The sequence below is a fragment of the Ceraceosorus guamensis genome (genome assembly GCF_003144195.1).
Source record: "Ceraceosorus guamensis strain MCA 4658 unplaced genomic scaffold IE81scaffold_173, whole genome shotgun sequence".
NCBI classification, from domain to species: Eukaryota; Fungi; Basidiomycota; class Exobasidiomycetes; order Ceraceosorales; family Ceraceosoraceae; genus Ceraceosorus; species Ceraceosorus guamensis.
The window spans coordinates 1-18,404 of NW_020290168.1; the positions used below are offsets into that span (position 1 = coordinate 1).

Here is an 18,404-nt window from a genome sequence, read left to right on the forward strand (position 1 = left end):
CCCTAACCCTAACCCTAACCCTAACCCTAACCCTAACCCTAACCCTAACCCTAACCCTAACCCTAACCCTAAGATTGCGCATCGTGCTCACAGATTCCTTTCTGGGTAAAGGCGTGCGCACGATCCATGATAGTGCTTGCCAAGAAAATTGTAAAGAGAGCACAGGTTCGAGCGAGCATGTTCGGTGCTTTGAGGGAAGTGTGTTCGGAAACTTTTGGCGGTACTCTTGCGAAATGGGTGGCCATGAGTACGAGCACTTGCTCCCGCCCTGCTTTTATGCTTGCCGTGAGCGTCTCGCCTTTTCAGTCACTGCAGGGGCCTGGCATGCTCGAGCGGGCGCCCCAGAAAGGTATGAGATCCAAATTTCCACTCCGCCGAGCACCTACAACGAAGCGGCTGAGACCTGCAGTCATGCTGGTCCGACTTCGATAGAGCCATTCGAGAAGGCGTCCCGAGAGCAGTCAAATGCAGCACTCCCGGGTTCTGCGCATGCACGTTGGGGTTCTTTTTTCCTTCGCTTCTCCACTGAGCCATTTTCACCACGATCCGATCCCCCGGAGGTCTACCTCGTACGCTACCTTGTGCAACCGAAGATTACGTGGAGTGTGGCAATTTAATTGTGCTCAAATGACTCGCTTCGAAGAGCTGCCCTCCGAGCAGACAGCGCCATGAGGGAAAGCAACTTGAGCTCGCGGTGTCCTCATCCACTTTTGCTATACGTCTCACGGAGTAGATGGAGGCTTGCAGTCCGAATTCTGAAGTTTAGCCATTTAGACTGCGTCAGCGTTACAACTCAAAACCCATCGAACTCGCGAGTCTACGCGCAGAGCTACTTGCAGGGCGGGCTGCAAGATTAATCTTGCAGCGTCTTTCCCTGCTACTCGCGCAGGCCTGCGAGAAGACAACGCAGGCGAAGCTTCGATCCATGAGCTTTGCATGTCATGCAATTAAGCAGTGACACTCGCTGTCTTCACGCGGTGCGTTCCTCACTCCTCTTTGGCGGCATGGTATTCCGAGACATTGCTAGGTAGAGCAAAGAAACGTGGGTTGGAAAAAGTATTTTGTGTCGTGCCCGTCGATCGACGACTGTTGGAGTGAAGAAATTGCTCTCATGGATGCACGCATGCACCGCGGTCAGTGATGTATCACACGCCTAGCGCCACGCACGCGCGCGCCTGCATGAAGACTCTACTCCAGCCGCGCAATCAATTACCCCTGAACGACATCATACCCCTCATAATGTGCTCAGCAGCGCGCATCCTCGATTTTGTGCACTCCAAAGGCGCTTCATCGTCTACTCGATGAGCAGTCTTCGAGACGCACAGATACGACCCTTGACTTTATCAACGTATTCATTTCGTTACGACTAACCCCGTGTTTTTTTCTCGAAAGGGAAAATCGAGCCCGAGTGAGCCAGACTGCACCACGCGGAAATTCCCCGCGTCGTTGCTGACTCAGGGTCCTTTGCGATACTTCAGACCAGCTCTGACCTACAGAGACCACGCGAAAATACTTGAGTCAAGCTGAAAGCGCCCGATGAAATCCATACGCATTCACTCACGTTCTCTGTGTTATCGACCTGGTCGCTGTTAAATGGAAAGCCATGCAGCTCATTTGAGCTCACTTGTCTCGCGCTGAGCAGCAGCTGCTCCTACTCACGACGAGCACTCTGCGATGGCCAGGTCCGTGGGGTATACTTGCCCCCCAAAGGTTTGTAGCTTGAGCTGATTGATCTTGCCCGTCTCGTCGTCATTTTGGAAGTTGTTGCATATTTTTTGCCAGCAACCTGGTGCTGCATCCATGCCCACACACGAGGGAATGGAAGACTTGTCCAGGAAGACGACTTTGTGTGCAAACGAGCCACAGCGTGCGCAATGCTTCAGCGATGACTCGCACGCGCTGCCCCGCGCTCGCACAACAACACTCACAGATTCCCTCTTTGGTGAAGCCTTCAGGGTTCACGTCTCGGCAGGAGACATTGACCAAGGCGGCGAGAAGGGCGGTCAGGATGGCAGTGTAGTGAGCACGCATGTTGATGACAGGACGAGTTGTGAAGCGGTGAAGGAATGCGTTGGTGGGAGAAGAGAGGAGATCCGAACGCTGGTCTATCATTTATACCTGCTTTGAGGAATGCCGAAGATCGGCAAGAACAAAAGAAATGTGCTGCTATCACGCAGGAGCGTTCGCGCGGGCCGCACCGTGGCGCCGTGAGGTTACGAAGCTGGTACCGCCGTCTCGGGCTTACAAATGCCACCCAAGTCTTGGCAACACTTGGAGCTGACTACACTACATGCTAAGCTCTTCGCGATGCGTCTGGTCCCCTCATTTGTTCTTGGCGCTGGTGGCGTCGGCCCGTCAGTCCATTTAGTCGGTGCAACGCTTTGCTCCAAAGCCGCGCGTGATCGTTTGACTCCTTCGTTGAGAGACCGTTGCCATATAGCTCTCTTCTGTGCTTGCTCAACACAAAACCTCGCTCAAGAGCGTCAAAGTCAATCTTGTGCTAGTCTTTGCTGACCCGAAATTTGCGTGGGTGGCGAAAATGCGAAGAAGCGCAGCTTGGTTGGCCCTCATTTCAATCCGTTCTTTTCCCCAGCCTCGGCCCGAGTGGCGTGATCGATTGGGCGCCGTGTCAGTATGAGCTTTAAGATTGCAACACTCATACGGGCTGATGTACGCAGACGTTGTTCGGACGCCTTGTGTACCACATTCCAGTGAAATTCGGTACGACATTGACACGCGGCGGACCCGGGGCAATCATCATTGGAACAATTGCTCTATGGTCCGCGGTACCTGATTGACCTCATCAGCGGCTTCAAGGCAGGCATTTGCCGCGCATGTTCGAGAGACACACGGCCGATCAGAAACGCTGTAAGACCGTCGCGTCATTTGCAACTCAGACTTTCCAGTCCAAACGGTAGCGGCGTGAGGACGCAGATCCACCAAGAAAGCGGTATAATCGCGCGAGATCTTACATGCAGTAAGCGAGACTCGGTGCCATGCTGTAAGGCAGAGGAAAGGCCCGTGCGCCTTTTTCGGAACGCAATAGTGACGTTCGGAGGACGCGGCCCATCAAAGGATCAGCCTATCAGAGAGAAGCCGTTGCAGGCGTATGCTTGCGACCAGATTTGATAATATGCCGGCAATGGCTCAAGTCAGGCGTAACGCCGCTCTCGATATAAGCACCTCCCGGGGCGCGCTTCTTCAACAAGACACACGCGGGCGTGGAGTGGACCTTTTGAATCGAAGCGCAGACACCAATTTACCTGCCTCGTACCGTTCTCTCGTGCCTGTCTCAGGCGCGGCACTCGCCTTCCGAACGGATTGACATTTCTTGACATTTGTAAGCTGCGCGATCGAGCTCGCACTTTCGATGTTATCGCGCCTATCGCGCCTATAAGAACCGAGCCCGCTCTGCCAGACCGGGTGTGATACGCCAGGAATTCTTGACTCCTCTCACCCTCTTGCACGTTTCCTCACCTTGAAAATGGCGCGCTTCAATCTTCTCGTTGTCGCAGCTCTCTCTGTGCTCGCGCACAATACAAGTGCTCGGCCGAGGCTGGAGCCAAGATCAACAGGGCTCCCGCCTTTGGGTCCAGAAGCCACCAAGATTGTGGCCGACTCGCTCAAGGCTGCTACTGTGCGGTCGGTACATCTGGATCAGATGAGAGCCGATTACCTCGCTCAGATCAATGATGTCGACAATGGCAAGTAAGTGAAGTGTCGGGAGAGAGACGTCTCCTCTGGAATATTTCGAAAATTGTCAATCTGATGATTACATTCGCAACAGGAACTCAAAGGCCAGACTGTCCAGCAACGCCGCAGATTGGATCCTCAAAGATCTTGTGAGGGTGGCCGACAGCACCCCCACTCAGCATTACGAGGTCACACCGGCCGAGCTCGACGCGATTTACGCTGGAGGCTTTGCCCCAGACTCGTACACGGGCTACTCGCAGGCTTTTCTTGCAAGCGACGTGCACGCAAAAGTGCTCTCAAAAGGGCTCGGCGATAGTCTCAAAAACCAGACGCAAGACCTCTGGCACGCATGGCGCAATGCTTACTTTGCACTGAATTATGGTCTGTGAGTCATAGACACGGGCGGCTGTTGTGAGAAGAGATCGAATTCATAGCGAGTGCGTGCTCGACTGAAGGAACTGGAAGAGAATTATATACATGCATAGAGAGGAGGCCTGTGCGCTATTCTGACCGTTCAGGTGCCTCATGCAGAGAAGGGGACCGTGCACTCAATAGCGGCGAGAGAGCAAAGATTGACAATTCGCATCGTCGTGCCCAGATACTCGCCCGAGGGAGCAAACAAGTGGAAGTCGAGCGTCGACACAATCACGGATGCGTTGAGTAGCGTCGTTCGGCTTTACTCCACCTGAAGTCGGGTGACGCGAAACGCGGTAGAGAGGCTTTGTGCCACGTCGTGGAGGGAAGAGACCGGGGCAGTCCAAGTGTGGAGCAATGGACCTCACTTGGTCAAGGAGGACGTGTGCTTTTGATGCCGTTGCGGAGGAGCGTGCACTGTACAATCATCACGTAAGCAGACGACCGTGAGCCTCGAGCACGGAATTTTCGACACGCGTCGCCGCTGCGCTTTCGCGCCTTCAGTCACACTCACGGCTGGCCATAGTAATTCATGTCGCACAATTCCATCACACTTCACACGACTTTGACTGCATGTAGATGTCGCAATCGGAGTGCAGCACAGTATGCATGCAGCAGGTGGCTGACTGTGGTGGGCGTGCTGCGTGTGCGTCTTAATCGCGCCCTCTGGCGACGGGTCCGCGGACAAGCGTCCTACATTTACGGTACTTGGCACTTTTCGCTTCTTGCGTCACGCGTATCTGAATCTTGATGCAATCAGAAGCATCACAACTATCATCCGGAGCCGCTGTCTCGCAACGCCTAGGTGCGATGGCTCATCGCGCGCAGAGACGAGGCGAAGGTAACATCGACGAGGCTACGCCTCCGCCACTTCCACTCATCAAGACTGCGCGAGTCTGAACGATTTCGATCGATGCGAAAGTGTTCCTGACACATACACAAGCTTTCGATGTCCGAGCTCTCGCTAGGTCTTCGGACGACCAACTCGGCAACAGCAATCTGGAAAACCAATATTGGCGAACACTTTGTCGCGGACTTGCGTGTCGGAACGACGCTCACGAATTGTAGTGCTCGAGTAGTTGACTCCAGCAATCACGCAAAAGTGCCTATTGTGCCGTGCATCTCCGTGCGACTTGTGAGACGAAGCGCGCGCACTACGATGACCCGACAACCTGTCTATCATGAAGCCGCAGACCGTCGTCGTTCATGGTCTGCGAAGGTCCACCTGGACATTTAAATAGCTAGACCCAAAGCCCGCATACTACAAATTGTCCAATCCTGCCTGCGTGATCTTGCTGCTTGCGCCTCAGCACTCCTCTCAAAGACGCACTTACAGCCCTGCTCTCCCCCCTACCAAGATGCGACTCTTCATCGCAATTTTGGTGAGCTTCGTTGCGCTTCAGGCTGCTATCCTCGCTCCGGCCGTCGTTGCGCTCCCATCCTCGATCTTTGAGCCGCGCGCAGACTGGCACGACCCGCACAACGATGCAGAACTCGTGCAGAAGGCTCGCGAGCAGCTCAAACTGGCCACTGGACCAGTGCATTCACCCAAGCATGCGCCCACGACGTATCTGCAACAGCTACAAGCTGATTACGTTTCCCAGATCACTGGTCCCGAGTCTACGAGGTGAGCACAGATCAGCAACGGCAGACTCTGCCCACATGCTGACCGCACCTGCACATAGCCCCGAGCACTCCCGGACGGTGCTGTACAGCGAAGCTTTGATCTCGCTTAATTCCACCCTTTTGGGATTTGTCGACATTTTAGGCAGTCTCGATCGCTATTTCAGCCACAGCGACGCCGAGGAGATCATGGCAGACTTTTACCCTGAAGTGTACACATCCTATGCTGCGGCGCTCACCACACCTGAAATAAAGAAGCAGGTCGCCGAGAAGAATGTTGGCCTTCAGCTGCAAAGCGGAACGGCGGTGCTCTGGCAAGCGTGGGACCATGCCTTCTTGGCTTTGCGTGACAAGACGTGAGTATGCTTTCTCGCAATAGAGGTCATTCATGCCTCCGCTAACGCTCACCTGCGCGTCGGTCTGCAGCGTACCCGGCTCGCCTGAAGCTGAGCAGTGGGTGAATGGCATCGACACGCTCAAGACGGGTCTTCAGGCCATCATCAACACGTATCATGCTTGACTGCACCAGCAAGCGCGAACCCAGCGCAACCATAGACTCAGCAGCCGTACGCAACGACCATGCTTCACCCTATCAGCTCGCGAGTGCCATGTCCACCGTATTGACCTGACGATGAATTTTATTTACATTCCCATGCCCATTTCCTTCACCACGAGGTAACGAGATTCTGATCATTCGCGTCGAAGCGCACGCACCATTTGCCCTGTCCCACGAAATGATAGATTCGAGAGCGTACTGAATGAGCGACAGATTGCCAATAGCACCAATGACGCTAGATTGGCCAAGAGCGACAATTTGAGTTCGGTCCGCGCAGTGAGACGGCTTTCCGCGTTGCGGCTCCGCGCGCTACCCCGTCGTGAGTGCTTGGCGGCTAGACGCAAGCCCGCCAGTGTGCGCGAGGAGGGAGGAGCGAGGAACGGAGAACGTCCTCAAGACTTTGAACGTCTTTGCGCCGTCTGAGCACGCATGTCCGGAGTCGAGACGAGTCACCGCGCGCAAGTGCGCGGAACGACGCACGCACAAGGGCGTGTTATTTTCACCGCGCTCTGCAATCTGCGAATCCAGTTCCGAAGCTTTCAGCCCTTGCGCAAGCTCAACCGCAAGCTTCGTGTTGAGGCTGCTTGATTCCGATGACGTCGGACTTCCGAATGGAAAATGCGCCGCCCTACACCTGTGACTTGCCTACAGCGGTCTCGCCATTTTGCGCGTAGATGGTCGCACGGAACCCCGCTCTGCATCATTGTCGAGACACGTCGAGGAACCCGCGGGCGCAGAAGCGGACCGCGAGCGACAAATGAGCGATCCCATTTGCGCAGCTTGACTCATCTATGCAGCCCCCAGTGACGTTGACATCTTTTTTCGAAGGGACGAAGCGACCGGAAGTCTGCGCCCGCCACCCGTCGATGAATTTGTTGGTGTTTGCGTGCTGGTCATTCGAGCATCGCGTCATGCGACCCCGCTCATCGCCCGCATGTCGTGCTGCAGTCGATGCTGGGAGTGGATGTCCTGAGCACTGCATACACACTCGCGTCGCCGTGCATTCCCAAAGTATCGACTAGGCGAGCTCGAAAGATACAAAAGGGCCCTTTCGTGGTCGTAATTTTACTTCCTCTCTCCTTCACTCGCTCTACACCGTCCATCCTCGCCTTTCCCGCTCGCTCATCACCACCTTGCACGAACCCCTCTTTCGCCTCACCATGGCTCGCTTCACGCTCGTCCTGACACTCTTGCTGTCTCTTGTCCTGGCCTTTGTCTCGGCCCCATCCTGCCAGGCAGCCCCCGCAGAGTCTGTCGGTCTGACGCAAGACCAAGACAAGGTTCGCCTAGCGTTCCGCAATGCTTCCGGCAACGGCCCAAACGTAGCGCAGCTACAGTCGGACTTTTTGTCGGTCATCAACACCAAGCAAAAGTGAGAGAGGCCCGCACGAGAGCGCCGCACGCGACGCGACTCTTGCTGATCTGTCTCGCTCGTCCCTCCACCTGGCAGTCCCAAATTTGCTTCCCCTGTGCTCTTTAGCGTAGCGCATGCCCGCATCGCATCTGCGCTGTCCAGGATCGTTCGCGTCTCTACCAAGGACGACTTTGAGATTCGTCACGAGGTCGAGGCAAAGGCGATTCTGAACGAATTCAACCCTCACCCTTACAACGATCTTGCCGATGTCTTGACTGGCGACGAGGTCAAGACGACCGTCGAAAAGTCAAATGACAAGACGCTTGCTCGAGCCATTGCGCTCCAATTCACCGCGCTGCAGGTTCTTTGGGCCAACGCTTACGTCGCCTTTTCCAGCGAGACGTGAGTGTGCTAGGCCGGCCTAGCAACCTGTCGAGTTTTGGCAATGCTGACAGCGCGAGATTCGTGATTGCGCAGAGTTGGCAAAAAAGAGGCACAGGACAGTTTCAACAACCGTTACTACGCCATCCAAGACAGCTTGACCAAGATCATCAACATCTACAACAAGTGAACGTGGCTGCTAGTGTTGGCGCTTTCCAACGCCGCACGCAGCCAGCCAGCCAGCCAGCAAGCACTCTGCGTCTGCGTCTGCTTCACAAACATTCCACGATTTTCCCCATTTCGAATCGCGAATCGGCCCTCTCAATGTCACCAGCCTAGTCCCCCGCACAGTAATGCATGAACAGTCTCGCGTTTTCGCGTTCCGGTGTGCTCGTGTTCGAATCGCCGCAGCGACTGTCTCGACCGTCTCCTCGGCACATGCAGTCAGCCACGTGTGGAATGATTAGAGCGGATGCAATCGGCATCGACTTGGGCTGTCCGTCATGGCATGCTAGACTGCACCATCTCGAAGCCGAGCTTTCCAATGATTGCTCAAGGTCGAAGCGTCGAGCACCTAAAACGTGGCAACGTCTGGCAGACGAGATTGCCTCGGGATGGCTGATGATCGGCAAAGCTTATCCCCGAGGGCATTCCACACAGCATGACACGCGCAATGTGCATCAATTCAGCGAGTAGAGCTCGCATGATTTGCGGGCTGCGCTGTCTCTACAAACTCCATTCGACATTCAATTTTGCTCCTCGCGTCTAGGTTGAGATCGCTTTGGAGGCTTGCTGCTCCTGGCATAGTGATGAGCAACGCGATCCACGTACCTCAGATCCTTTGAACGTCTCAAGTTGACCAACTTGTGATGCAGCGGATTGAGGTCCCTAAAATCGAGCGTCGGAGCGTCCTTCGTGGTGTTTGGTGCGCACTGCGCCATGAACTTCGACGTGACGGGCTGAAGCACAGCTGGGAGGCAAGGCATCGTCGCGTAGGCTCTTCCTTGCGGTGGGTACAAAGAGCTGAATTCCGTCACCGTCTCCAGCGCCTCATCGATCCGGTCCGATCTGGGCGGTAGCAGCACGTCAGCGGCAGTCAAAAAGATGGACGCATCACCTCGCACTCACTTGCACAGATTCGCGATTCGAGCAGCCCAAACGCGAGCAATGGCCTTGCCTTGCGTCTCTCCGCTCACCCGATACTCCCGCCAGCGCTTCCACAAAGCATCACCGATCTGATCAGCCCTTTCGCGACTCTTGCTCGACACCTTGCCACACAGGGTCATCGCGATCTCAAAAGTCTTTGGGTTGGGTTGTAACGCCAGTCGAGCAAACAGCCCATCCTCCTGCGCTTCTTCTACCGCACCAAAAGCCTCCTCGAGAAGGCCAAAGAATTGCCCATCCTGACGCGAGTGCCGCGTAAGCGCCTCGAGGTAAGAGTTGACAGCAAATGTGGTGATGCAGACGTTGGATAGTAGACCTTTGCCACTCTCCACATCCAGCAATAGTCGGGCAAAAAGTCCGCGCACTTCGCTAACAACTTCTGCTGAACTCATCGGTACGCGCTCGTCAAAGGATGCCTCGCCAGCGTCGAAATCTGCAACATCGTCGGCGTCGGTACCGGCGCTTCGGACAATGTCATCTGCGACCGCTTCGTCGTGTTCTTCGCCGCCTGCGAAAACCTTTGCTTTGTCGTTGCAAGCTTGAACCGCAGTGGTAGCTTCGTCGACCACTTCTCCGCCCCTTTCGCCCTCGCCATCTTGCGTCGCACCCGCCCGCTTCTGTCGCAAAGCCCTCAAGTTGCTCTTGAAAGGAGGGACGTATGCTGCATACGCATTGAAGACGTGCATCAAGCTGACGTCGTCCGGTCTTCTGTTTTCCACCTCTAGCTGTTCCCTATCCGTCAAATTAGTCGGTCCGCGTTCCTGCGCCGTCTCTGACCACAATGCGCTCGCGTTGCGCAACATCTCTGCCAAGACCCATCTGGCGCGGGCGAGATCCCCATTACGGGCGCAGCCATTGAGTAGAGCATTGAAGGTCCTTTTATCCGGTGCGAAGCAAGTGAGCTCCTGTCTAGCCTGAACGTCTTCGATGCTCAGGCGCTCCCTTTCCAGCGCCACCATCTCCTTTAGCAGCCTGAAAGCTTCAGGCAAGAGCTCTTTTCGGCGTGCATACACCAGCATGAGCGCATTGTACGTCTGCGCCGTGGGTCGAATGCCGTGATGGACAGACATTTCCCTGAACAGATCTAGCGCCCTCTCTCCATCCGCTACGCGCTTCCGTGGCGCGTTCGAATAATCGTCGCCAGGATACTCGATGCCCTCAGCGCAGGCTCGGATAGCCAGAGTGTACAGTGGCGCGTCGGGCGTGGGGTGCGCCGCAAACCTCATCCGATGATACAAGCTCCAGAACAATGGCTTGTGGTGCTTGGGTGCCGCGGTGAGAATGTGGTTCAGAACCAGCGTATACGTCGCCAAGCTGGCAGGGCCGGGCAGCAGAGCAACCGCGTCGGACGTTTTGGCAGACGCGCCTTCGAGCGAGGCGAGAATGTCCAGAGCGGCTGCAAGCGAGCTGCGCAAGTTTGCCTTGATGAGGCAGTGGGTGGTGTGCGCGTCGTCTAGGGATAGAATCGATGTGTGAGCAGTAGCCGGCTCGTGTGCTACTTTCAGCCGACTCACGAGTGCTCATGGAGGTGATCATCCTTTCGCATGTCTCTACGTCGCCTTTCTCCGCGTACACTTCGAGAACGCCATTCCAGAGTCGCGTGTCCGGCTCGCTGCCCGAAAGCTGCGGGATCAATGCGGGGTCGTGAGCACGGGAGCGTCCGCTAGGGCAAGCACTGTGCTCACCTTCATGGCGTCGAGCAGCCGCGATTGGGATTCCACATCAGACGCGCGACTCTGCTCGAATACATGCGCTGTCAGCAATTGCAAGGCCGCGAAAGAAGCAAGGAGCACACTCACAGCAAGGACAACGAGAGCCTCCCATTCTCGTCGCGTGATCAGACCGACCGGAAGTGCTGCAGGCCGAGTCGAGCTTCCCGCCATCAGGGAGAACCTCTGCACCACTTCTTCCACCTGTGCAAACAGCGCTCGTCTCGCTTCTCCATCCCTCATGAGATCCGTCTGTCCATCTCTTGCCACATCGCTCTGCGCAATCGCGACCATCTCATCGACTGCTTCTTGAGCGCGAGACACCGAGACTGCTTCTTGGAGATCCTCTGCACGTGCTCCGTCATCTGCTCCGCGCAGCCTTGCGTGCATCATCTCGATACGTTTGGTGAGCGGGCCTAATCGTGACCGCAGCTTGTGCTCATCGCGTACGCGGCGTGGCAACGACTCGATCTCCAGCAAGCGTTTAGCTGAGTTGGATGTTGCCGTTCCAATTGCAGGTGCAGACGCTTGACTCTCTTTTACCTTGATGCCAACCAACGCCACCTCGCCTGCGTTCGCAGCACCATCCTGCACCTCGCTGTTCGACGGTAGCAGCCTTTTCGCCTCGTTCACGGCAGCCATGAGTCGCAAACGAGCTTCCTGTCTTGCACTGAGCCGCTTCACCTGCTCATCAGGCGGATCAGGCATGCTGAGAGCCTTGTACAACCTGTCCAGCGTCCCATCATCCAGCTCCATATCCAGCACAGCAGCTACCTCTCCTTTTGCCCTTTCTGCTGCCTGCTTGGTGTGCTCACGCTGTTGCACATCGGAGAGCTGTTTGTTCATGGATCGAATATCTGCCAAGATTGCTCGCTCGGCTTCTCGCAGCGTGACAGAGCGCCCCATCGACTTGGTGCTTGCGCGCTTGGACGATGCTTGCTGCGAGTCCCGACGGCCCCGAGACCACATGGAAGCAAAATCATCCCCTTCAATTCCGCGTGCTCCGATAGCGTATTCGGATGACGACGACTCTGCTGCGTGGGATGAGCTGCTGCAAATGCTTCGTAGAGGAGCTGCGGAGCAGGGGATGGGAAGCTCTGTGCTGGATGAGCTGGCCACTGTAGCTTGAGCCAGCGTCCTGCTCGACGATGCCCATGTATGCGTCGCAAGAGAGACCCTCGCAGTCGAAGAGAGACCATACCGTGCCCTGTGCATCGTGCAGAGAGCCAGTGCAGCGATGCTGCTGGGCAAAACAAGTGAATGAAGTGTGGGTGAGGGGCAAGACCTCGGAGTGTGGGTGGAGCGAGCTGCAACCCAAGCTCACGCGACCCGCGCACCGCACAGCAACCACACGCGAGGACAAATTTTCTGTGCGCGCGCAGGGTATACCGGCCGAGAAGAAAGGCCTCCGTGTGCACACGGACACGGAAAGCAATGGATGTGCATGCTTCCGTGAATGCCACCCACCACACGCGACCCGCTGCCTGACTGTTCACTCCCACCCCTTCTTGACGGCACTAATCGCGGACTTGGACTCGTACGTACTTGCAATGCAGTCCCAAGCAGCGCACAATCCAAATACAAGCGCAGTGCAGCTGGACAAGTGGTCGCGCGAGCTGGCGCCGCTGTCTGATGGAGCGAGGAGCAGCGTGAACACCTTGGCCGACTGGATCAACAAGTCGTTGGATGGGCACAAGCAGGATGCGAGCGCAGCAAGTGCACCACGGCAGAGCAGAGAGGATGTTCAGCAAGATGCTCGCATGGACATCTCGGAGCGCACTCCTCGCCCTTCTTCGCCTGCGCAAGATACCGCGACAGCACAGCCAGAGCCACGCACGCAGGATTCGCTGGCCAGACCAAGCTTGCCCACCGCTCCCATATCGGACGCTCCGGCATTCCTGAGCTGGTACAATGCTCAACAGTCTCACATCGCCTCTTCATCCTCTTCCCATCATCAAGACACCATCAGAGCGCTTGGTGAAGCGCGCGAGCGGGCAGACGAGACGCTGAGCCAGCTCGAGGCTGCTAGAATTCACGTGGCCGAGTTGCGCGCTGGAGCCAAGTTCGTGCAAGAGGGAAGCGAAGGGTTGAGGGAGGAAGCAGAGAGCATGGCGGAGAAAATGGTATGTATGCGCTGTATGCGTCCGCGCGTGCGCGCGCGCGCGCTCACCGACCCCACATTTACCCATGACCCTCTCCGCCTTTAGGATCACCTGTCTACGCTGTCCGATGAGCTCGCCTTGCGACTGTCTTACTTTGCCATCCTACCATCATCGACGACGTTTCTCTCATCGCCTTCTCTCTCCCTAGTCCTCTCTCCCGACTTTCTCTACACTCTCGATCGACTCGATGTCGGTCTGCAGTTCCTGCGAGCTCATCCAGACTATCACGATGCCGCAGTCTACAAGATGCGATTCGAGCATTGTGTAGTGAGAGCTGGCCAGCTGATACGTCTGCACGTCACTAGCACGTTCAAGTCTGTAGTTGGGGAGACGTTGGTCAAGCTGAAAGAATGGGAGAGAAGCAGGTGGAGCAAGGCGGGGGAGAAGGAGACGCAGGATCAAAACGCGCTGATGGTGAGCTGGGAAAGGGTGCTCGGTGGATGAACGGATGCTGACCGGGTCGGTGCTCTTTCACCCACACAGGACCTGGCGGACCCAGTCTTGCACACGCTTCTCTATGACCGCTTCAACGAAGAAGCTCAGCAGATGAAGCCTCTCCTGCTGGAACTTGAAAAGCGTTCTGCGCCCTCTGCGCCAGCCGCAGCCTCGCTCGATGTCTCCAACCATGAGCGAGACAAGCAACCACCCATGGACGAGAACGCGCTTCTGGCTGATTACGCGGCCAAGGCCAAAGTCGAGTCCACGGAAGGCGATGCGGCCGCGCTTCAAGAGGACTCTGCGTCCGCTGCAGTCTTTTCGGCCCCCGAGTTTGATGCTATGCTGATGGAATGCCGTACGGCCTACTTTGAAGCACGCCAAACGCTCCTCTCGGGTATCGTAGGCAGCTGTGTGGCGCGCATCGAGGCTGCTGCTCAGACTCTGGCTTCTGCGACGGCCAGCACCAGTCGAGCTCACGCCTCCCTCTTGCCGCCCCTGGTTCGACAAGGCTTAGCATTCCTGGCGCCGGTGTGCGAGTCGGAGCGATCGTTGTATGGGCGATTCTTTGCTACGCAGACTGCTGCAGAGGCAACCTTCCTCTCCACGCTGTGCGGACCTCTGCACGATCGAGTGTGTTCGCGTGTGCAGCGAGAAAACAATGTGGCCATCGTTTCCCAGGTATGCGTTGCCCTTCTGGAACCAGCAGATCGCCTCGAACACACTGCGCTGCTCTCTCCGCTCATCAGGCCGATGCTCAAAGATGCTCAAGCTCAGCTATCCATGCGAGCCAGGACTCTCTCCTTGGGTCCCGAAATCGCAAACTTCAAGCCGAGCGCAGACGATTTGGACTATCCTACGAAGCTTGGAGGAGCGGCTGCTGCGGCGCATCGACGTGCCCAGAGCAGCATTGGAGGTGCTGGGCTCCTGGAGGCTGCTGCAGAGGCTGAAGCTGCTCGCAGCAGAGGTGCAAGTGAGGCTAGCAGAGACAGCAAGATGGGATTGGCGCGCGCGCAGCAGGAAGGCAACGCTGCCACCACGTCCGTTCGGCTCTTTGCTTCGCCAGCTCCTTCGGTCGTGAGGACGTGGTACACGCCCGTCTCTCGCACACTAACCATGCTCTCGCTACTTCACATTGCCTTGCCCACCAAGCTCTTTTGCGAATTGGCAATGATCGCAGTAGATGCTTGTCGACATGCCCTACTGCACGGTGCAGAGAGGATGGGGAGCGATGGCAATTCCATGATGCCGGGCAGGATAGGGGCGACTGGGCGTATGGACCCGCCATTGTTCTTGCTTCGGCATTTCTTGCTCCTTCGAGAAATGGTGGCGAGCGCGGAATTGAGCACGAGCGCTCAGGGCCAAGGGCAACCTGATCGCATGGCCGTAGCTTTGGGCGATGGAAATGCCCTGCAGCATTCTTCCAGCGTCATCGATTTTGCACTGCTCACTTCGGTCGTCAATGCTCTGTGGGCCACCACTAGCGCTCTGTTGGACCCTAGAGGCTTGCTGCGCGGCGTCGCTTCGGTCGACGAAGAGCCCGCGCTAAATCGCACACGCACACCTCGATCTCCTTCCGGACCTGTTGATCCGGCTCAGAGCGAAGCTTTGACTCGACTCGAAGATGCCATCAAGAGCGCGTCGGCGCAGCTGGTCGACGTCATCTCTTCCAGCGTCTGTCTGCCTGTGCGCGTATTCATGGACCAGGCACGACGGCCCAAAGTCGCTGTTCCCGCTTCGCCCACCACCAAGCCCAGCAAGATGAGCGCGGACAAGATCAAGGGCGCCAAAGAAGCGTTCGACACTTGTGCAAGGACCACGCTTTCGGAGGTCAAGCTGGCTCTGGCGGCGTACATCGAGGAGGAAAGGGTCATCGATTCGCTCGTAGAGCCTATTCTGGTGAGTCTGGTGCAACCGTCTGCGACGCTTGACTGCCCTATGATGCTCCAGCTCACGTGCGCACTCTCACATCCCTCTCGCGCGCACTGCAGACCCGAATCGTGCAGACGTATCAGGCTTTCGTCGACGTGGTGCAAGAGAACACCGCGAACGCAGCTAGCGAGCAACAAGCACCAGAAATAATCCCCAGCCCCGAAGAAGTGCAAAGGGAGCTGCGAAAGCTGATACAGAGGTGATGCGCGCTTTCTCTCTCCCCCCCCCCTCCTTCGCGTCCTGATCACCCTTTCAATTTCCGCCGCGCGATGCTCTGCTGCATACGCGTCACGCAATCGCTTTTGCGCTTGCACGACCAAAGGTCGCAGCGCGATTTTCGTCGAAGCGATGACTTCGCGATCGCTCGCATGGCATCATCGTTATTGCTTAGTGTACAATCGTGCGAGACCGCCGAGAGCCTCGTCGTAAGCAGGTCTGAGCGGTTGCAATACATGATCTTGCAGCTTGATCCTTCTCAACTTGTCCAACCTGCCCGATCGAGCCATCATCTGCTTAAAGTATCGTGCCTACCGTTACGAAAAGGGCGATGGAATGCGGCACGGTGAAGGGCATGGTCAACAAGGGGAACATGGCTCGTCGCTGGGCCGATCGCAACCCCGCTCCCAACGACGATCGCGATTACGATTTCCCCCAACGCCGAGGGAGGCAAGGCATTCCATCCGAACTCACCTCTGGCTCTTCGACCAAACTCCAAGCGTGACCCTGATTGTTGGCCCGCGCTGTGCGTCCCACGCGATGCACATACTTGGCCATATCCACGGGCACATCGTACGACACGACGTGTGCGACAGAGGGCAGGTCTATGCCTCGGGCAATGAGATCCGAAGAGACGAGTCTGGCGCAGACAAGACCGGAGAGGGGAAAGTTTATCGGTAGCGCAAAAGGAGTGGATCGAGTCGAGGTTCAGCCTGGCAACTTTGGCTTGCCATCGCATCACTCATCTCTGCACTGGCGGGCGCAATCTCGCACACTCTCGCGCCACCACTCACACGTCAATGTGACCCTTTTTGAACAAGGACAAGATCCTCCGTCTCTCGCCCGACGAAAGTTCAGACGAACACTCCGCCACGGTGATGTGCCGTGCATGCGGTGTCCGCTGGGCATTCCTGCCTGCATGTTCCTGCACAAACAGCTGCATCAGCTTGACCAGTCTCGTCGAGCTCTCGACGGACTTTGTAAAGATGAGAATTCCTCCGCCTAGTGGAAGGGGTAGCGCGGACTCCAGGTTCGAAGAAGCTGTGGCGGGTGCCGGGCTGTAGAGCAGGTGCAAGAGGTACAGAGGTTTGAGGGACGTCGGAACGACCAGCAGGTGTTCCTGTGCAGTCGTCAAAGGTTCGTTGAGCTTGGACATGTCGTGTGCTACGCACTGCTCTGTACTGTCAACGACTCACTTTGAGCCCAGCGGGCAGTTCGAAATCATCCTTGATATCAACAACGAAGTCACGTGAACCGTCCTGGCCATCCTTTGCACCCTCACGAGGCTTGGCACGGACGGTAATGTAGTGCGGATCGTGGAGGTCCAGCGCTGCCATCTTTGCAGGATCGCGCGTCAATGTAGCCGAAAAGAGCAACTTTTGCGCGTGCTAGAACGGCAGAGGAGTGGGCGGCGAGTTGCAGTGCCGCATCAGCAGGCATGGTATCGAGCATCATAGTGCGCGCGCACCCACAGCGGCAGACTTACGCATTTACCTGGCCCCTTTGCCTGCTCCACTTCCACCTGTCGACCGAGCGTCGCGCCTTGCGAGACAGCTTGTTGTCTCAGCCAAGCTGGCGCCAGTATCGCCTCATCAGGAGCAGCAGCTCGCCGCTCATCGACCGAGAGCGAAAGCGCAGCCAACAATCTCGAAGCCCAATTTTGAAAACTCTGTCCCAAAAGCCTGTCCGCCTCGTCGATCACCAAGAACCTTAGTTGCTGCAGTGAGATAGCTGCAGCGGATAGACCTGCGCGGTTCCTCGGCGAGCCAATCGAGTCTTCCTCCACATCGCCCGCATCCTGCCCTCGAGCTCCGAGCAGGTGATCCACCAGCCTTCCAGGCGTGGCTAGAAGAATGTCCACCTCGGACCGCGCCAAACTTGCCGCTTCGCTAGCAAAAGATTTGGAGCCCGTCACGCTAGCTATGCGCAAGGGCATCGTATTTCTCCAAGCTGAATCTCCCCCAGTCGTTGCCTCCATGCTGGCCGACTTGGATGTCGCATACGCTCTAAGCAGCACCTCGAAAGTCTCTCGAACTTGATTCACCAGCTCTCGCGTAGGAAGAATGATGAGCGCTCGAAGAGCCGGAATCCTTCTACGTCGGAGGACCTCGAGGATCGGAACGCAGTACGCCAACGTCTTGCCGCTACCCGTGGGCGCAGTGACACACAAGTCGCGTGGCAGTGTGCGCGCGTCCAGTCTGCTTGTGGATGCTGCGGGGTACAGCGAGTGCGCGTCTGGATGGTTCAAGAGCAGCGGTATGACGGCCGTTTGGACTGGAGGGCAGGTAGGTGAGACGATGAGCCGAGCGGTGGGGCGTGCTGGCAGGACATCATCACGCACCTGCGAACCATTCCTTGATGCCCAAGCCTTGCAACTGCGCTTGCATTTCTGGACTGACCATTCCAGCGCCGGCCTGTGCCCCAGCCGTCTGGCTGGTTCCGTCACTGTGACCCTCTGCTGCACTGCTCAAGCCCGCGGTCAGCTTTGGATCCACCACGGTTGCCCTCCTCATGCCTTCTGGCAACCCTTGATCAGCGAGAATCTTTGCATCTGGCACCTCTGCTCTGCGCGCTGCAGGAAAAGCTTGGAGCGGTGCTGGTTGTGCAATTGACGATGCCAAAGCTGGGTCAGCTTGAGCTTCCGCTTCTGCATCGTGCGATGGAGGTGACGCGCCGCGTGCAGATGAAGCTGATGACTCGCTGTCGCTTGCGCTCGAAGAAGAAGAGGAGGAGGAGGAGGAGGAGGAGGAGGAGGAGGAGGAGGA

The 18,404-nt window shown here is 56.8% G+C and overlaps 7 protein-coding genes across 7 annotated transcripts; 4 read left to right on the forward strand and 3 right to left on the reverse strand.

Moving 5' to 3' along the window:
- Window positions 1-1,454: 1,454 nt before the first annotated feature.
- On the reverse strand, window positions 1,455-2,031 carry IE81DRAFT_350676 (hypothetical protein; the record flags this gene model as incomplete). Its single annotated transcript, XM_025516582.1, has 4 exons — window positions 1,455-1,490; window positions 1,562-1,586; window positions 1,660-1,843; window positions 1,929-2,031. The coding sequence occupies 4 exons, from the start codon at window positions 2,029-2,031 to the stop codon at window positions 1,455-1,457; spliced, it is 348 nt and encodes a 115-aa protein (XP_025366030.1).
- A 1,453-nt stretch (window positions 2,032-3,484) lies between these two features.
- IE81DRAFT_350677 (hypothetical protein) lies at window positions 3,485-4,382 on the forward strand (the record flags this gene model as incomplete). The annotated part of the gene is made up of 3 exons (XM_025516583.1): window positions 3,485-3,708; window positions 3,788-4,078; window positions 4,292-4,382. 3 exons carry the CDS (start codon window positions 3,485-3,487, stop codon window positions 4,380-4,382), a joined length of 606 nt encoding a protein of 201 aa, XP_025366031.1.
- Window positions 4,383-5,465: 1,083 nt separating this feature from the next.
- IE81DRAFT_332735 (hypothetical protein) lies at window positions 5,466-6,090 on the forward strand (the record flags this gene model as incomplete). Its single annotated transcript, XM_025515339.1, has 2 exons — window positions 5,466-5,734; window positions 5,793-6,090. The coding sequence occupies 2 exons, from the start codon at window positions 5,466-5,468 to the stop codon at window positions 6,088-6,090; spliced, it is 567 nt and encodes a 188-aa protein (XP_025366032.1).
- Window positions 6,091-7,446: 1,356 nt separating this feature from the next.
- IE81DRAFT_350679 (hypothetical protein) lies at window positions 7,447-8,211 on the forward strand (the record flags this gene model as incomplete). Its single annotated transcript, XM_025516584.1, has 3 exons — window positions 7,447-7,658; window positions 7,737-8,042; window positions 8,118-8,211. 3 exons carry the CDS (start codon window positions 7,447-7,449, stop codon window positions 8,209-8,211), a joined length of 612 nt encoding a protein of 203 aa, XP_025366033.1.
- Window positions 8,212-8,688: 477 nt separating this feature from the next.
- On the reverse strand, window positions 8,689-12,173 carry IE81DRAFT_369516 (hypothetical protein). The gene is made up of 5 exons (XM_025517252.1): window positions 10,985-12,173; window positions 10,871-10,921; window positions 10,700-10,808; window positions 9,150-10,638; window positions 8,689-9,089 (listed from the first exon to the last, which is right to left on the reverse strand). The coding sequence occupies exons 1-5, from the start codon at window positions 12,107-12,109 to the stop codon at window positions 8,768-8,770; spliced, it is 3,096 nt and encodes a 1,031-aa protein (XP_025366034.1). The 5' UTR covers window positions 12,110-12,173; the 3' UTR covers window positions 8,689-8,767.
- Window positions 12,174-12,399: 226 nt separating this feature from the next.
- On the forward strand, window positions 12,400-15,870 carry IE81DRAFT_369517 (hypothetical protein). Its single transcript, XM_025517253.1, has 4 exons — window positions 12,400-13,017; window positions 13,102-13,470; window positions 13,540-15,390; window positions 15,483-15,870. Exons 1-4 carry the CDS (start codon window positions 12,445-12,447, stop codon window positions 15,624-15,626), a joined length of 2,937 nt encoding a protein of 978 aa, XP_025366035.1. The 5' UTR covers window positions 12,400-12,444; the 3' UTR covers window positions 15,627-15,870.
- IE81DRAFT_327064 (DEAD-domain-containing protein) lies at window positions 15,761-18,348 on the reverse strand. The gene is made up of 6 exons (XM_025514997.1): window positions 17,981-18,348; window positions 17,126-17,913; window positions 16,836-17,027; window positions 16,434-16,759; window positions 16,114-16,279; window positions 15,761-15,950 (listed from the first exon to the last, which is right to left on the reverse strand). Exons 1-6 carry the CDS (start codon window positions 18,024-18,026, stop codon window positions 15,804-15,806), a joined length of 1,665 nt encoding a protein of 554 aa, XP_025366036.1. The 5' UTR covers window positions 18,027-18,348; the 3' UTR covers window positions 15,761-15,803.
- Between the last annotated feature and the right edge of the window lie 56 nt (window positions 18,349-18,404).

Coding starts and splice junctions, on each gene's coding strand:
- IE81DRAFT_369516 (XM_025517252.1), bottom strand. CDS start 12,109: ATGCACAGGGCACGGTATGGTCTCTCTTCGACTGCGAGGGTCTCTCTT. Junction 10,922..10,984: donor AGGCTCTCGTTGTCCTTGCT/GTGAGTGTGCTC, acceptor GTATTCGAGCAG/AGTCGCGCGTCTGATGTGGA. Junction 10,809..10,870: donor GGCTGCTCGACGCCATGAAG/GTGAGCACAGTG, acceptor TTGATCCCGCAG/CTTTCGGGCAGCGAGCCGGA.
- IE81DRAFT_369517 (XM_025517253.1), top strand. CDS start 12,445: ATGCAGTCCCAAGCAGCGCACAATCCAAATACAAGCGCAGTGCAGCTG. Junction 13,018..13,101: donor AGAGCATGGCGGAGAAAATG/GTATGTATGCGC, acceptor CTCCGCCTTTAG/GATCACCTGTCTACGCTGTC. Junction 13,471..13,539: donor AGGATCAAAACGCGCTGATG/GTGAGCTGGGAA, acceptor TCACCCACACAG/GACCTGGCGGACCCAGTCTT.
- IE81DRAFT_327064 (XM_025514997.1), bottom strand. CDS start 18,026: ATGCAAGCGCAGTTGCAAGGCTTGGGCATCAAGGAATGGTTCGCAG. Junction 16,280..16,433: donor AAAAAGGGTCACATTGACGT/GTGAGTGGTGGC, acceptor TGTCTGCGCCAG/ACTCGTCTCTTCGGATCTCA. Junction 15,951..16,113: donor GTTTGGTCGAAGAGCCAGAG/GTGAGTTCGGAT, acceptor TCGTAACGGTAG/GCACGATACTTTAAGCAGAT.